The 16,025-nt window shown below is 39.8% G+C and overlaps 1 protein-coding gene across 1 annotated transcript in view; it reads left to right on the top strand.

The window, feature by feature from the left end:
* The first annotated feature begins 863 nt into the window (after nt 1-863).
* The window catches only part of LOC121193265 (neurocan core protein-like), a 32,379-nt gene continuing 17,217 nt past the window's right edge, over nt 864-16,025 (top strand). Inside the window, exons 1-10 of the mRNA XM_041055492.1 lie at nt 864-936; nt 3,665-3,868; nt 4,832-5,014; nt 5,639-5,813; nt 7,552-7,679; nt 8,385-8,669; nt 9,123-9,266; nt 9,414-9,494; nt 10,590-10,747; nt 10,847-11,021. Coding sequence (XP_040911426.1) covers nt 864-936; nt 3,665-3,868; nt 4,832-5,014; nt 5,639-5,813; nt 7,552-7,679; nt 8,385-8,669; nt 9,123-9,266; nt 9,414-9,494; nt 10,590-10,747; nt 10,847-11,021 — 1,606 coding nt within the window. The remainder of the gene's footprint in view (nt 937-3,664; nt 3,869-4,831; nt 5,015-5,638; nt 5,814-7,551; nt 7,680-8,384; nt 8,670-9,122; nt 9,267-9,413; nt 9,495-10,589; nt 10,748-10,846; nt 11,022-16,025) is intronic.

Below are 16,025 nucleotides of genomic sequence, written 5' to 3' on the forward strand. Positions count from 1 at the left end.
AAGAATAAAAATTATTACTTTTGATTTTGTCTGTGGAGTTGTGCGTTTGGGTCCAAGTCCTTGCTCAGTCGTGACAATTCAGGTGTGTATGAACATCCCTGACACAGTTTAAAAAAAAACAAAAAACAAAAAAAACCCCACAAAAAACAAAGACAGTTCTAACAATGCTTTTCATTTCCATAAGGTGAAAACCCTTTGTCTTAGTTTTTAGCTTTTACAATTTTGCTTGTAGTTGGATGGTTTGATAAATCAAACAGCTGTGTAGGTTTTTCAGGCACCCACAGGAGCAAGCAGCCCTTCATCTGTTCAAACAATGAAAATCGCCAAACTATTTCACCTGACAGAAAAATGGACTGCATTTATGGAGCAGTTTATCTAAATCGCTTTACAATTTGCCTTTCATTCACACACACGCACACACGGAGCAATTGGGGTTGAGTGAAACTGTGGCATTAAATCTTAGTTTCATGTTAACAGACAGCGTTACAGTACCTAGTTTGTCTTCAAGGGGAAAGCATGCATATTAATACTTGGGGAGATAACACTGGATACAGGTGCTTGCACAAATGTATCATCTTACTCTATGAATATGGATGAAAAAATGATTCATAGGGATAATATACTTGCATTTAAAAGATAGGGGCACTGACAGCATTGCAAGTCAGCTGTAACTTAACTTCAAGATGTTCAACATTTAAAGTTGAGAACATAAGATATTGTCCAAAAGGAAATCTTGTTTGCCTTTGACTGTCACAAAATTATAACATCAAAAGCTTCAGCTTGGCTTGGTTTCTCCTTTTACTACAGATTCAGCCTTCTCAATCCTCTCCCTCTCTTTCTCTCTCTCTCTCTGCAGGTCCAGGATGGTGCTCACTTTGTGTGCAGCTGGGTGGCAGATCCTCTTTGCTCTGATGCTGCTGCTCTATTTAGGCTTTGGTGAGTTTTCTGTCTCCTACCTTCCACTCCTTGTTTCCTTCGACCTCTTCATCTCCAAGAGCTGCAGAAGCTAATCAGCAGTTTCGGATATAAAGAAACAATGGTTAATGGTAACAGAATACGTCAGTACACAAGAGTGCTGAGTGAAAGAAGAGGCAAGGGTAGTACAAGAGGAAGGGAAAGAAGACAGATGAAAGGAAGGATGGGAGGAAGCAGTAAAGGAAGAGGGAGCAGCTGGAGCAGAATACTGAAAAAAAAGAGTTACTTGTTCATTTTTCCATAGGCATAAATACACAAGACAGGTCTGTCCTAATTTGAGTGTTGTAAGTGAAAGCTGACATGCTGAGGATGTTTGCAGACATGCTCAGTGGGATTGAGCTGGAACACCTCCAAACCCATTTGTGCAAGTTTAGTCGACCATCTGTTCCATCACAACTATGTATAAAATTCACAATTATGGAACAAAAAGACAAAACATGTCAGAGCTGCAAGTCTCTGGTGGTTAGTATCGCAGGCTTGAGGTCCCATGTGCAGCCTACTGACTGCCTGTAGTAAAGATAAGTTGCTCTCCTTAATTACTTTTCCTGCAATTGGCATGCATGGTGGTAGCTGGTTGGCCTGGATTTTCATTAAAAGTAGAAACTGCATCTGTCCTTTCCAAAATTAAAACATAACCTTACAAGTCACTATGCTCAGGAGAAATCCACATTTTAATCCACATTCAATCATGTTTTGTCTGTTTTTGTTGTACAATCCAGGATCCAAGATTAAACAAAAGCATCTCCCTGCTATTAAAATTCAAAAATCAGGATTGGAACCTGCCATCACTCTCAAATACCAGGACTAGACAACAGTCTTATGTTTAAAGTTGCTGTAAAAGCTGTTATAACATTTATCTGTTGAATTATTTCACTTCACAGTCAGTGATTTCCAAGTTCTTCACCACAAAGTTGCGTTCATATAGTCAACAAAGTACCACAAGATATATAACTGGGACATTTTTGACCACGGCAACTCTTCGTGATGATATCAGGACACTGAATTGGCAGATTTCAAATTCAGTTTAAGAGACACTGATAAAACCCTGCTTACACTTTATCTGTAATCCAAACAGCTCAGTAGACTCTGGAGGAGGACTGACAGGAATAAGAGATGGCATCTGTTAATGACAGAGTGTCCTTTCATGTCACTTCCAGCTCTCTTGCTTCTCTTTTTAGGCAGTTTTTCTTTTGTCCCATCTGTCACCACCATGCTAAGAGGGAACTCGTCATCCAAAGTCCCTCAGTTTCCACCTTTCTGTTTCCTAGACTCCCTCTCTCCCTCCATCCTTCTTTCATTCCTGCTCTCCATCTTGTTCTGGCTCTTATTTTTTTCCCTGGTATTTGTGATTCTGTGATTACATCTGATTTGGGGAAGGCAGCGGCGCCGTTCTTCAGCACAGAGAGATGCTCTCAGGGGGTTCAGCTTGTGAAAGCCTTCCAATCTAAATGCAGATGGAAATATCTTTCAGGGATTCAATTCCACTATGTGCAATATTCCAAACAAGGCTTTGTGGATTTTTTTTTTTTTTTTACACAGGTTCTCTTGTTACTCTCATATTAGTTTTCTACAAATTGGTGTATTTGACTAACAGTGAAAATTTGAATGGAGAGGACAAGAAAAGAAAACAAAAGAAAAAATCCCTGAACAAATTTGTTTTAAGCTTATTAAAGCTTTGTAACAGTGTCTTCTGCATTTCAGCTGGCATGTTGACAGACACTGTAGCACATTGCAGTCCATGTTACTCCTTGCTTTTGTGAGCTGAAATAGCTCATAGACTTGATTATTAATGAGTGTACAGTAATGTGTTTTTAATTATTGACTTTCAAAAGCAAATAAACATTTACAAAAAGATTCAAGGTCCTTTTTCTAACAACTCAACAAATTTTCTATAGCAGATGGAGTATGTCAAGTGAAATAAAATAAAATAAAATAAAATAATGGAAGCCTGGTGTTTTACAGTAAGGTCCACAGCGGATAAAGCCACAGAGAGGTAGGAATGGGTTGGTTGGAGAATAATGTGTGTGTGTAGGTGATCCTGTTGTCATGGTTACATTGAACCTGTATATCATGGCAACCAGACTGAGGGAATTGGGGATATCAATCTGCAGAACCATGAACCTGACTCTTCCTGACTCTTGCAGTGACATTGCTTTTACACTGCTTCTTCTTTGGCATGAAATAACTTGAATTGAATTAGTCTGAGCTTTGTGTAAGAACGCTTAGAAAACGTGGAGATAGGACATAAAAGAAATATATAGAAATCGAGAATTAAGTTGGACCCGGTGAGCCACTGTGGTGTGTGTGTATTTTTCAGCTCAAGTGTACAGGTGTGTACTTGAGTGCCTGGGTTATGTTCCTTTGGTGGAATGATAAAGCAAGCTCCTCATTCTTGTGTAGAAATATGAGTGTGAAACATTGCTAATGAATCCCAGAGGTCTTGTTAGCAGACACCTTGGCCAGAAGCTGCAGTGCAGTCAAAACTCTCTATATTTCTCCTTGATTATTTAGTGCACAATATGATATTTACCACTATCAACCAGCAGACTTCTTCTTGACTTCTAGTATCAGGAACTTATTTACTTCACTTTTTCTCTCCATTGTTTTCTTCCCTTGAAAGCAAAATGTCCTCCAACATATTTAATTGCATAATCCAATTATCTTCTGTTCTCTTGTTGTTCCTCTCTAGGTGAAACCTCCTCCGTAGTGAACATGCGTAGGATCACCCATCCTACAGTACAACAAACACTGGCAGGCAAAGCTGTCCTCCCCTGTGTTTTCACCCTCCAGACCAGCTCTTCTAGCCAGCCTCCTCACCTCCTGTGGACTCGCACCAGGCTGCCAGCAGGAGGACAAGGTGCTCCTCTGGAGCAGATTGTGCTTTCAGCTAAAGGTAAAACAAAGATGTGATATGACAGCCTGACTTAGTGGTTGAAAAAGACTTGCATTACTCTGCATTACTCAATCAGATTCTGACAAGTGCTTGGAGTGTACACTTACAGTTGGACTAAATACTTTTAAAATAACAATGGATAAGATGACTGTGTGGATGCGAAAAATGTCTTTCACAGTCATTATCACCTGACTTTGCAGCTCTGCTCAGCTCAGAATATTTGAAGAATTCTTCTGAAGGCCACACAAGAAGAAGAACAAGCTGACAATAGTAGCTGATGGAATTAAAATGATAAACCTTTTACTTGTAAACACTCCAGATCTGTCTGAGCAAATTCAAGGCTTGGTGCAGGCTGAATTAACCTATGTTGGGCTGTTTTATAAGTTTAGAATCTTTCACTTCATTGTTTTGATGTCCATCAAACAGCAGACATAAAATAAGCAACTTGCTGGTGAACATAGTGGATCCAAATATTTTCCTCAAGAATGAGCATAGACCAAAACCAAGCTCAGCTAAAAGAGAGTGAATATTTGGCTTGCATTTGTCAGCTGACCAGAAACACGGCTCCAAATTTATACTTATCTCCCTCTATATCTGCTGGATGTGTTAATAGGCAACTGATTTCTAAAAAGCTTGCCCTATCAACTTAAAACGTGATCACATGTTTTTTCTGATGCCAAAAAAATCATGACTGAATGAATCTGACAGCTTCCAAAGCAAAACAATGACAAAGATCTTAACAAGCTGACAGCAGCAACAGCTGCAAGTGAAATGAGATAAGCTGTCTTGGTAAAAGGTCTTCCAGGATTTCAGTTAAGTCCTATATGATTACAAAATGAAAATGGCAATAAAATTTTATTTCTATCTATTCATCCAGAGTCCCTTAAAGTTTATTTTCTGTGAAATCTGCACAATGCCAATAGATGTTTGTAATGAAGAAACCAATTTCTTTCTGTGCCAAAGGTGATGTAATCAAGGTGAATAAGGCTTTCAGTGGCCGCGTCGTGCTGCCAGGATACACTGCCAATCCTCTGAACGCTACCATGGAGATCTCCAGTCTCCGTACCAACGACTCAGGCACTTACCACTGTCAGGTTGTCATGGGTAACGACTATGAGAGAGACACTGTGCCTCTGGTGGTCTCTGGTAAGTGCAGCAGCCACTGGTGGGGATTTCTTTGTGAGAAAAGTTTAGTGCCACAACTCCCTGAAGGAAACATTTAAAGAAAGCAGAAATGCTGCTGACAGACTGAACAGCATTTACACAAAAGGCTTTAAAATTCTTCTTCTAACTTAATTGATTTTTGTGTTTTATTGCATTCTAGGATTGTTGTTCTAATGCAAGATAGATAATGGCTGCTTTAAAACAAGAGCACAGAGCACCCCTTTTCAGGTTTTTTTTTTTTTTTTTCATTAGGCATTAATAACATTGATTCACCATATCAATATCACAGTGACTGACCTAATGTAGCTTACTCGCCTCTGTGTTGTGTTGTTCATATTATCTAACTTGAATAATTCTTAATGTAATTCTTTTAATTAAAGTGTTTGGGCCGAACACCAATGATAATTTTCCTGTTTGCTCATTTGTGAAATTCCTGCTGAAACTCACCATGGTGGTAGATTGATCTGTTTGTGCCCACAATAACATGTTCATCGATTACACCCCACTGATTTACTGATTTTAATCTCGGCGGTGTTGGTATATCTCTCAAATAAAAAGAACTGAAAAAGTTTACCTCAACATCTGTTTCTGCATCTGTCCGTGTAGGTGTGGTGTTTCACTACCAGGCTCCCAGCGCCCGTTACGCCCTCTCATTTGCCGACGCGCAGCGGGCCTGCCAGGAAAACTCAGCTCAGATCGCCTCACCGGCCCAACTGTGGGCAGCGTACTATGACGGCTTCACCAGTTGTGCAGCAGGCTGGTTGGATGATCAGACTGTCCGGTGAGAAGATGCTCAATATCTTCCTTCTGCTTGTCACTCCCTTACACTGTTGCTCTCTAGTTGCAGTGAGTCCTACTTTGCTTTTAAGCAGGGCGGCAGCTAACAATTATTTTTTGTTATTTTATTATTTTGTTTTATTCATCTTAAGTTGAGCTGAAATAATGAGTTGAGTAATCAAAAGCAAATGAATCCCCTCACCAAAATTGCGAAATGTTCCCTCATACCAGCTCCTCTGCTGTGAGGATCTGAAGACAACAACTGAGGCTTTGGGATACTGGGACAGATTTATAGGCAGAATTTTCTGACCCTTTAGAAGCCAAACAATTTGAATCAGCAAATGGACCGATAAAGAAAATAACTAGCTGTTAGCTGCAGTCTTAAAATGAAGAAAATTATTAATCATTTGGTCAGTAAAATTCAAATCAGGCTACTGTTTAGTATCAAAGAGGAAGAAGGAAACCAATAGATTTTCACATTTGTGAGGCTGAAACCAGCAGGGCTGCCAGCTTTTGACTTCTGCTTGAACTGAGTTTTGTTCTTTTTGGGGTGGGTGGCGTGCCTGACTGTGATCAGGTCAGTCAGTTTTTGTTGTGTTGAACAGCACAGGGACATAATGCGAATCCTGTCCTGGGCACAGTGGACATGATCTGCTCTTCCTCTCTCATCTCCATGACCTTCTCTCTTTTGTTTCCTCTCAGTCTCCTCATCTTGACCCGTATCTCTTGCCTTCCCAAAGCTGAGCTTTGATTGATGCAGTCTTTTCTTTTTTTTGTCTGCCAGTGAAGAAAGTGTAATAATGCAATATAATCTGAAAATAAACATATAATCAGTTTCACATTGAATGGATGGAATTAAAGTTAGCTAGCAAATTAATTTGCTCAAGTGAAATTAACTAGCTGGCATCACAATGGGCGGCCACTGTTTAATATAGATGTTGGTCAAATGATGTCTGGGAATGGATGACTTTGAACTACAAGCAGTCCGAAAAGTCGATTTTCTTGACATTGTACAGTATTTTTGCAGCATCAAAGCAGAGTTATTTTTACACAATTATTACATGAGTTTCATTATATACACCTTAGTGAAAATACCGAGGTCCAGACCTCAGTAGTGGGTCCGGCCATGGTTAGTGTGAGGAAAAAAAGGCAGTTTGTGGTGTGAGATCTGTATCAGTTGTCTGAGTCTCACACACTCAATGCACAGGAGTCGGCAGCCCTGGAAACCAGTGAATTTGGTGCATTTTTGCCTAAAAGAATGGTTTGGAAAATATGTTTATGTTTTTGCGAAGAGTTAAATGAGAAGACACTCTCATGGACTTACGCTTAATATAAAGCTACTTGCATACTAGTTGTCACAGCTCTGTTTTTAAGATTTTTTTAGTATGCCTGCTAATTCTCTAACATGAAGACATCTTCTTTGTTTGTGTACTGTTTGCTCCCTCTGTACTTGGATTATCTGCTGCTTCAATGAATATTCAGTGCTTTTGTTTTGTCACCTCATCTGCTTCTTGATTATGTTGTTCGTTTTACCCCTGTTGATTCTTTGCTGTTAATTGTATTTTAATCTATTCTAATCCCTTGCCCTTTAAAAGATACTGAACTGATAAAAGTTTTGGTGTGTGAACTGAGATAAAGCTCACACATTAAAATGTCCATGTTCATGCCAATTATTTCCTATGATTAGAAAGAAGAAATAAGGTTTATTCCCATTTATGACTCCCATATGATTGTCTCCACAGTTATTCTGTCCAGCTGCCAGAGCTTGGTTGCTATGGACACAAGGAATACTCCGCTGGAGTGAGGAATTATGGGAAGAGGGACCCGAAAGAGATGTTTGATGTGTACTGTTTTGCAAAAGAACTGGATGGTACACACACACACACACACACACACACACACACACACACACACACACACACACACACACAAAACACATCAAAAGCAGTGTCAGCTTTTGCCTTCACACTGTTTGCATCATATTCGGCTACAGTATGAAAGGACAAGTCTGGCAACAATCTTTTTCTATTCCAATGGAAATTTAAAAGAAAAAACAGAACAAAGACTTGATCCTCCTTGCATGTGTTGTTTGTGTAGTCAAAGCTTATTGCTCTGTGTGTCATAAACGTCCAAATCAACAACAACAACAAAAAAAAAACACACACATCAGTGAGTAACACGTTTCCACTGGATGACATGTTCCTTCATTAAAATGAACACAGGCACTGTGGTTTATGTTGAGCTGGTCCCACAAACACCATCCTACTGTTATAAATACTTACAACAGAAACAAATATGTATGAATCCATGGCTAAAAATAGTCCCCAACAAATGCACCATTTATTCGTTTTTGAGTTATGTTTTCTAAAAACCACAGTGCCCAGCTGCTTCAGGAAATTATTCAGGACGTTTTCAAAACTGAAACTAGAAGGAATGAATGTGCCTGGAGATCAGTGCCACAGACAGGGTAACAAATATCATCAGCTTTATCTTTTGAGCAGCAGGACCACTATGCATTATGTGGGGTTTCAATGTCTTCGTGACAAGCCCTCTGTCTCATGTTTCCCTCCTCCAGGTGAGGTGTTCCACTCTTCAGTCCCAGGCAGGTTGTCTCTATCGTCAGCCTCAGACCGTTGCGTATCCCTTGGGGGGCAGCTGGCCACGGTGGGGCAGCTTTATTTGGCCTGGAGAGCCGGCCTGGACAGCTGCGCCCCAGGCTGGCTGTCTGATGGCAGCGTCCGCTACCCGGTGACCTGGCCTCGCCCAGACTGTGGAGGGAGCCAGCCGGGAGTCCGCACCGTCACACCCAACAGCACTGCTGACAACACCACAGAACTATACGATGCTTACTGCTACAGAGGTATTATAACATAGGAGGGAAACCACTGTCTGCTTTTGCACACTATATTTGTTTATGAAGTGTGTAGATCAAAAATGGCCACAGAAATGGATGAATACACTGATTTAGTGTTGATGTTGCTGTGGTAGCTTTGAGTGCTATTAATGTAGTAACAATGAAAATAAATGTCATTGCCTCTGTTGTAGCTATGGCAACACAGATTTCTGATCCACATTATCCACCCCACCATCATGTATCTGTGAAACTGCTGGATTGACAGAAGCAGTGGGAGAGAGAGACAGAAAAAGAGGACAGGATGTCTTAATATATTAAATATCTAGATGCTCTTTCTCACTTGAGGCTGTTGTGCTGACTGATATTGGCCACTTTCTGCAAAATTAAAACACAGTGAAACTTTAAAACAAACTGGAGCAAATTCATGTGAACAGCAAATCTCATCAACTTGTTTCCTAGGTAAAGTGAAGAATACAGGCTCCATCTCTCAGATCTACACCTCCCTGTGGAAGCCCTGGAGCTACCTCACAGGCTCAAGTGATACTGACTCTACAGGGACTGATAGTCCTGACCTGACTACACAGCAAACCATCACCACCAGAGGTTTTACCTTTGTCTGTGATTAGCAGATCTGTGGTTGCACAAACCACCTGAATAATCAGAGAACCAACCATCAAATCTGTAAATATGGACATGGTAGGAATACACATAATTGCAGTATAATGTTCTTTGTCTCGTCCATCTGTGCAGGGCCCTCAGATGTTTCACCTTCTAACTGGACAGGGTTGGTTGACCTTGAAGAGGAGACCGCGCTTTACAGCGCTGATGCCGGTGAGCCAGATTTTTTACTAATATTGATGCCTATAAAGAAAGATTGCTTGTACTGATCAGTGATACCGTGGATTATCAATCACCTGTTTGCAGTGGCGGTTCTACATTGAATTACTCCCTGGGCGACACCCCCTCCGAGCCCCCCCCCCAAAAGAAAGAAAAGACACTTGACACAAACAGCCATGTTTTTTACAATATTTATATTATAACAATCTCCAACTCCAACATTGCCAAAACAATTTAGAAATGAAAGTTATCAGAAATTAAATTAATATACTCTATATACACAATCACACATAACAGCAGAGAATATTAATACAAAATAAAAACAATAAAATTTTCTTACTTTAGAATAATAAAGAAAATAAAAGAATAATATACCAATAAAATATAGAATAAATATTCTGAATAGCACAAATCCATCACACAAATGAAAACACACTAAAGGAAATCTAAGTTCAACACTATTAAAAAAAAAACCTAACAACCAAAAACTAAAACCTGACCTTTCTGGCCTTCCTTGATGCAAAATCATCTATAATGTCATCATATGAAACCTGCTCCCATATTGAGTGATTGATTGTGACTGTTGACAGCAAGGCCAGTGAGCCATTCCTGACACATGGTTGACCTCAGGTACGACTTGATCAACTGTAGCTTTGAAAAGCTCCTCTCTGCTTGTGCCACAGTGACTGCCAGAGTAAGTGGGATCCTGAAAATCAAAGGCCTGTATTTATAATATGAATGACATGTGCGTTATTTGGAAGAAAGTCGAGGTGACTTTAGCCCACTAATTCCACTAGAGTATGTGTTAACATAACCTTGGTAAAATCTTTTGAAATTGTTGGCATCATGGCATATAAATGTAGACACTTTGTCATACGTTTTCTGTCCCAGTTGGCGCTTGTGTTGTGGTCTTGCTTTATACACACAGCTCAGAGTGAATTTCCCACAATGCCCACCGCCCATCCCTTGTGTCGCGGCGCAGATGTTTTTTTTTTCACGTGGTTGTGCCGCCCCCCATGTGATGCCGCCCTGGGCGGCTGCCCGGGTTCGCCCGTTCCAAAAACCGCCACAACCTTTTTGTCTCTTCAGCTACAGATCCCTGGTCCTCAGAGTCCTCAGAATCCTATGTGACCCTCCAACTAATCCCTGGTCAGACCTCCTTAGACTGGGGCGAACCGCTGGAGCCTGGTCCTGATTCAGAGGAGTTTCTCCGACCCCCAGTTCACCCAACTATTGCTGAGAAGAAGGTTGTTCTGGTTTTAAGTTTTCGTAATGAGGTTTGAAATATTGAAAAATACTTCATCGCTGAATCAGCTAAGTTCCTGACCATCCACTCATTATTTCAGGTGATCTCAAAAATTGTCAAGTCCATTTGGAAGCCTTGGAACTACCTGGTGGGGACCGGAGATGAGGAGGGAACGCAAGCACCAAATGGACAGACGGGGGAAGAGGAGACATCTACCAAAAAGATGAGTGAAGATGAGAATGAAGAGTCAAATTCGTCCAGTACAGCATCACCAGGTGTGTGGATTATTACTGTTTCTAATCACTGAACTGAATGGCCTATCAAAAGAGATTTCACCCATTACAGTGCTTATGTGCTACTGAATCCCCCAGTAAAGAGAATATGCTTCATAGTGTTTGAGTTATGAGGCATCGACAAGGCTTAATGATAGTGTATGTTTATGAGAATGTGTTTTGAGTATATTTCTGTGTCTAATTTTCTTCACTCTGTGATGTTGGGAAAACATCGCAACAGGATGGTACATTCATTAGAGTACAAACAAGCCCCTGGAAAGTAGCTCATTAGAGAAGCACAGAGGTATGAAAGGGAAAAAGCAGTGGTGCAAAGGCTTTTGGTGCCCCTGCATCCGGCAAGCAAAAACTAGCTTGGAGACAAACTAAAACCACGCTGACCTTTCGGCGTAGATCAGTCTCTGTCTCTCCTGTAGGGTCACTAATGAGCTGTAATTGACACCAAGTGTGACAGCGAACAAGCTCCAGCTGAAGGCTATCGCTTTCCTGACACTGTGGTTCAATCTGAAAATTTAAAAATCTATGTTCTTTGCTTGTATTTGACCACTTTGAAAAATGCTACAAGATCAAATGATATCAGTTTTTATTAATGAAGATTTTATAGGAAATATTAGACGTAACAAGAATTCTTCACGGCATTATTAAATAGTACTGAATGATGTTTTATGTGTACTGCTCAGACACTAATCTACTGAGAAAACATTACAGGCAGTGTCTATAAAATGAATTAAAACTATGATTAAGTTCTCTAATCAAATAGAGCAAAGTCAGATAAAAATCAAATGGTAGGGTCACGTGATGCACTGAGTGAGAGGATAATTTCCGCCAGCCTTCTGCCTTGAGGGCCGATTATTTCTTATTCCTGACCCATTAAACCACAGTTACTCAAGTGACTTTTACTGGGAGCTGAGGGAGACAGTAAATCACAAGAAACTCTCAGAAGAACACAAAAAAAGTCACGCATGGCTTGTTCTGTTAGGTTAGCATGGATAATGATGATAGCGTGCTATTTGAGGAAAACATTGCTACTATTACTGCCCAGAATGTTATGGAGAACGTTAACTCCCGTATGGTGCAGGAATTTGCCCAAATGCAGTCCGTCCTGTACAGACTGAGTGATCGCACAGAAGACAGTACTAAAAGAAACGGAGACCAGACCACACCACACCACCTCTGTGGAGGGCAGGGTCGGTGAACATTTTGAAGAAAGATGAAACTCCTGACGTGTGGCTCCTACAGACCTTTCAGTGTAATTTTAGTTGACAGAAAGCTGCTGTCAAAACCGCTTGCCAGCTTTTATAAACTCAGAGCAGACAGGCTCTGTTCATGGACATTACTTAACCCTGTGAGACCTGAACTATGAAAGAATGGTCAGAAAATTCTAATTTTTCAAATATGAACTCTTTATTTGTCCCTTTGACAAAATGTAAAAAAAAAAAATTAAAAAAAAAAAATTCTAAGTATATTTTTTGTTTGTATCACACATGTCAAAACATTTAGAAAAGTGAGGAGTGTCTACCAGGAGTCAGTATACGAGCATAAGAGTTCATCTAAAAGGGTTAAATGCAAAGTTTATGCTTGATGGTGATGCAATGAGTCCCAGAAATGTGGGTATCATATATGATACGTACGGGCTCACAGGGTTAACCAGCAATGTGAGAAGGCTATTAAATATTGTACAGTTTAATACTCAGAAGAAACAGAGGGCACTGGCTGACTCCTTAGATGCTGAGAAGGCTGATGATAGGGCTGAGTCCGCGTACTTCAGAGAGATTTGGGTTGGATGGCTTCCTTAAATGGATCAAAACCATATATCATTCACCAACAACCACTGTCATAACTAATGGACACCACTAATGGTGTGGCAAAAAGCCTGGACAGAGGCTTAAAATATTGCTTTTTCCAACTGGATGCATGGAGTCTGGTCACTTGTGATAGTAAAGCACAATCTTGTATATACAACACTATCAGAGTCTGGCATGATATAACTAAATATCTGGAAAGGAAATATGTGAAATCCTCGCTGTCTCCTGTGGTACAAATCCTGACTTTCCTGCAGGCATCTGCTCATCTGTGTTCTCTTCTTGGTGGGGAAAAGGGAATTAATGTACTTGGTGACTTATTTAAAGATAATGCTCTCCTGGCCTTCCAGCAGTTTCAAGAGATATTTGATATTCCTGAGGAACACTTCTTTGGATATGAGGCATTTTAATGTCCTCTCAGGTTGATTACTTTAATGTTAACCTTGTAATGACAGATTGCAAGGTAAGCCTGTGTGGAAAGCACTGTTCCCCAGTTCAGCATAGAGCAGAAGACAACTGCTCTATGCTGAAGTTAGATTTACTCAAGCTAATGTTAGCTCAACATGAGGGTGAGGGTTGAAACTTAGACAAGGGTGGCCAGTGATCCCAGTGTTAGAGCTCGCACACAGCACTCTTTCATGTGCACAGTAAATGACAGGTACACAGAAAGGGCCAGGCAAAAGGGAGTGTAAACTATTTTTCCAATTCTGGGCACCTATTTCCAAGGTAATTTTATAGAATATTAAGAATAAGAATTTTAAAAGACCCTGGTGCTTTCTTCTTAGGCCTTTCCTCCAGGGAATTGCATCTCCGTACATCACACTACAAACTTCTTGAGAAGCTCCTTTTAATTGCTCGGAAGTGCATCTTGCACAATTGGATCAAAGACTTCCATCCAAGTGTTACCCTCTGGTAGAGAGAGATTTGTAAGACCCTCCCCCATGAAAGATTACAGACTGTCTTAAAAGGAAAAGATGAGATGTTTCTGAAGGTTTAGTCAATTTTCTTGATTATTTTTCCTGCAGACCTGAAAAACTTCAAAGGGGTAAGCGCTTGGAAGACCCATTTCATAACCCCAATTATGAGACACACAACGTGATACAGCTACTGATGACTGGTTACCCTAAACTCACATATACATATAGTGGACTGGACACAATATTTTACTTAATTTCATATGTTTAATTAACATACTTGTTTGATGTTTGTTTAGGTTTAAAATCTTATTCAATTATTTCTCTGTGATTTTGTTTGATGTGCTGTAGCTGTCTGCAGTGGGGGTTGTTGTGCACTGTTCTGCATGTTGTGCTGTTCCTTGTTTAAACAGTACAAAGTATGTTTAAAAAAATCAAATGGTAACACAAACATGAGTGAGAGAAATTTATCTATTCAGCTTTATAAGAAAGGTCATTTGCATATATGCTTTTCATTATTAATATGGTCATCCGCTATTATAATTCACATTTACCCAAAAGAATCTGGAGATCAGCTTTTACCAATGTAACTAAGACATTTTAAAGTCTTATTTTGTCATTTAACAGGGCTTCACATTGATAGTTGATTATTCTTCCCAAACTCTTTAATTTGTTCCATAAAATGTTCGAGGCCACATAACAAAGACGTGTTGTGTTATTTCTATAGTCATAATTGTTTACTCAGAACACACTTTATATTACAAATTTAGTAGAAACAGGAAAAAATCAAATGGAGAGAGGAGAGGAGGCACTGAGGCTCTTCTACTTAGCATTTCAAGAGCTCAGCCAGCTCCTGTCTTGGCTTCCACTTAGATATGTTTTGTTGGATTCACTCATTTAGTTGCCTTTTAATCAAATGAAAGAGATTTTCTGACTCTCCCAGATTCTCCATCAAATGGAAACACTCATCTGTGTGCGGTTTAGAGCACAGCTGAGGATATTTTGCTGTACAAATAAACCCATTAAAGCTCATTACAAAAAATGTTTTTAAATAATACGTTTTAATGGAGTGCAACATTTTTGCATCTTCAAGATTGCTTACACCGAGCATGCGGAGGCATAAACAGCTGAATCACGCTTGTTTCTGTTTTGTGCCTTCTTAAATTAGATCATATGCAGAAAAATTTTGCCTCCAAATGTCTCTGTAGAGCTCAATGCCCATTATTAACACTGAAGCACAGGCATTGTGGCTGAAAGCATCGACATGAACGCAGGCAGACGATGGATAAAGAGTGAAATCCAACTCATCAACCTACATTTCTCTTTCCCGTTCCTCAGGGGTCTTGCAGGTTTACAGCTTTTAATGTGCTGGCCGTGGAAGAAAACGGTTTTCAAATGGGAGACATCTCTGCTCAGCGTTTGTTGAAACTGTGTTACAGAGTTGTTGATTCAATTCTGAGGCAGTTTATGAGACTGTGGCTGTCTTTAGTTTCATTGTGTTTGGCCTAGTTGTGTGTGTGTGTCTGTGCATGTTTGTTTCTGTGTGTGTCCAGAGAGGATTTAGACCTTCACCCATATGGTTTTTATCTTCATTTAGTCTTTTCATCAATTTTCATCAGTAAAATAGGTTAATGAGTTTCAGATAGTTTTTTTTTTTTTCCCCAACAGTTTGTCTGTTCTTGCTTTATATTGTCATAAATGTTGAACATTTCTTTTAGCCATGTTTTTTTTTTTTAATTTTGCAGCTTACAGACTGATGTCTTTGCAGCTCAGAGGTCAACTGTTGTCTCTTTGCAACGCTGATTGATGCCTAATTCTGCGTTCAGGTCAAATGAAATGTTTACACACTGCAAGCGTTCATCTCACTCGACAAATCAAGACAGTTATATCATTGTCATGTGAGGATTAAAAATCTGTCCTTGACAGTTTAGCACTACATTCATTTATTTTGGGTTCAATTATTATGAGCAGCTTTTAGAAAATTCAATTTTTTGGTTCTAATTAGAACCTAAAAAGGTCAAAAATAGGTCAGCTAGTGAAAAATAGGTAATTACATTAACTCTGATATGACATGAACATGGTGCAATGTTATTTTGAAAGCTCACACTTGCAGTCAGTGTTGAATGTAAGACCTTTCAAACAAACCATTTAATGTAGCCCGTCTGTCTAACTGCCTTTGTAAGTGTAATGACACTGTTTTCATTAGCCTTTCTATCCCCTATATGCAGTATTCTCTGGTTATATTTATCACACTGATAATAAGGTTTAACATA

This window comes from Toxotes jaculatrix, chromosome 14, assembly GCF_017976425.1.
Source record: "Toxotes jaculatrix isolate fToxJac2 chromosome 14, fToxJac2.pri, whole genome shotgun sequence".
Classification (NCBI taxonomy): domain Eukaryota; kingdom Metazoa; phylum Chordata; class Actinopteri; family Toxotidae; genus Toxotes; species Toxotes jaculatrix.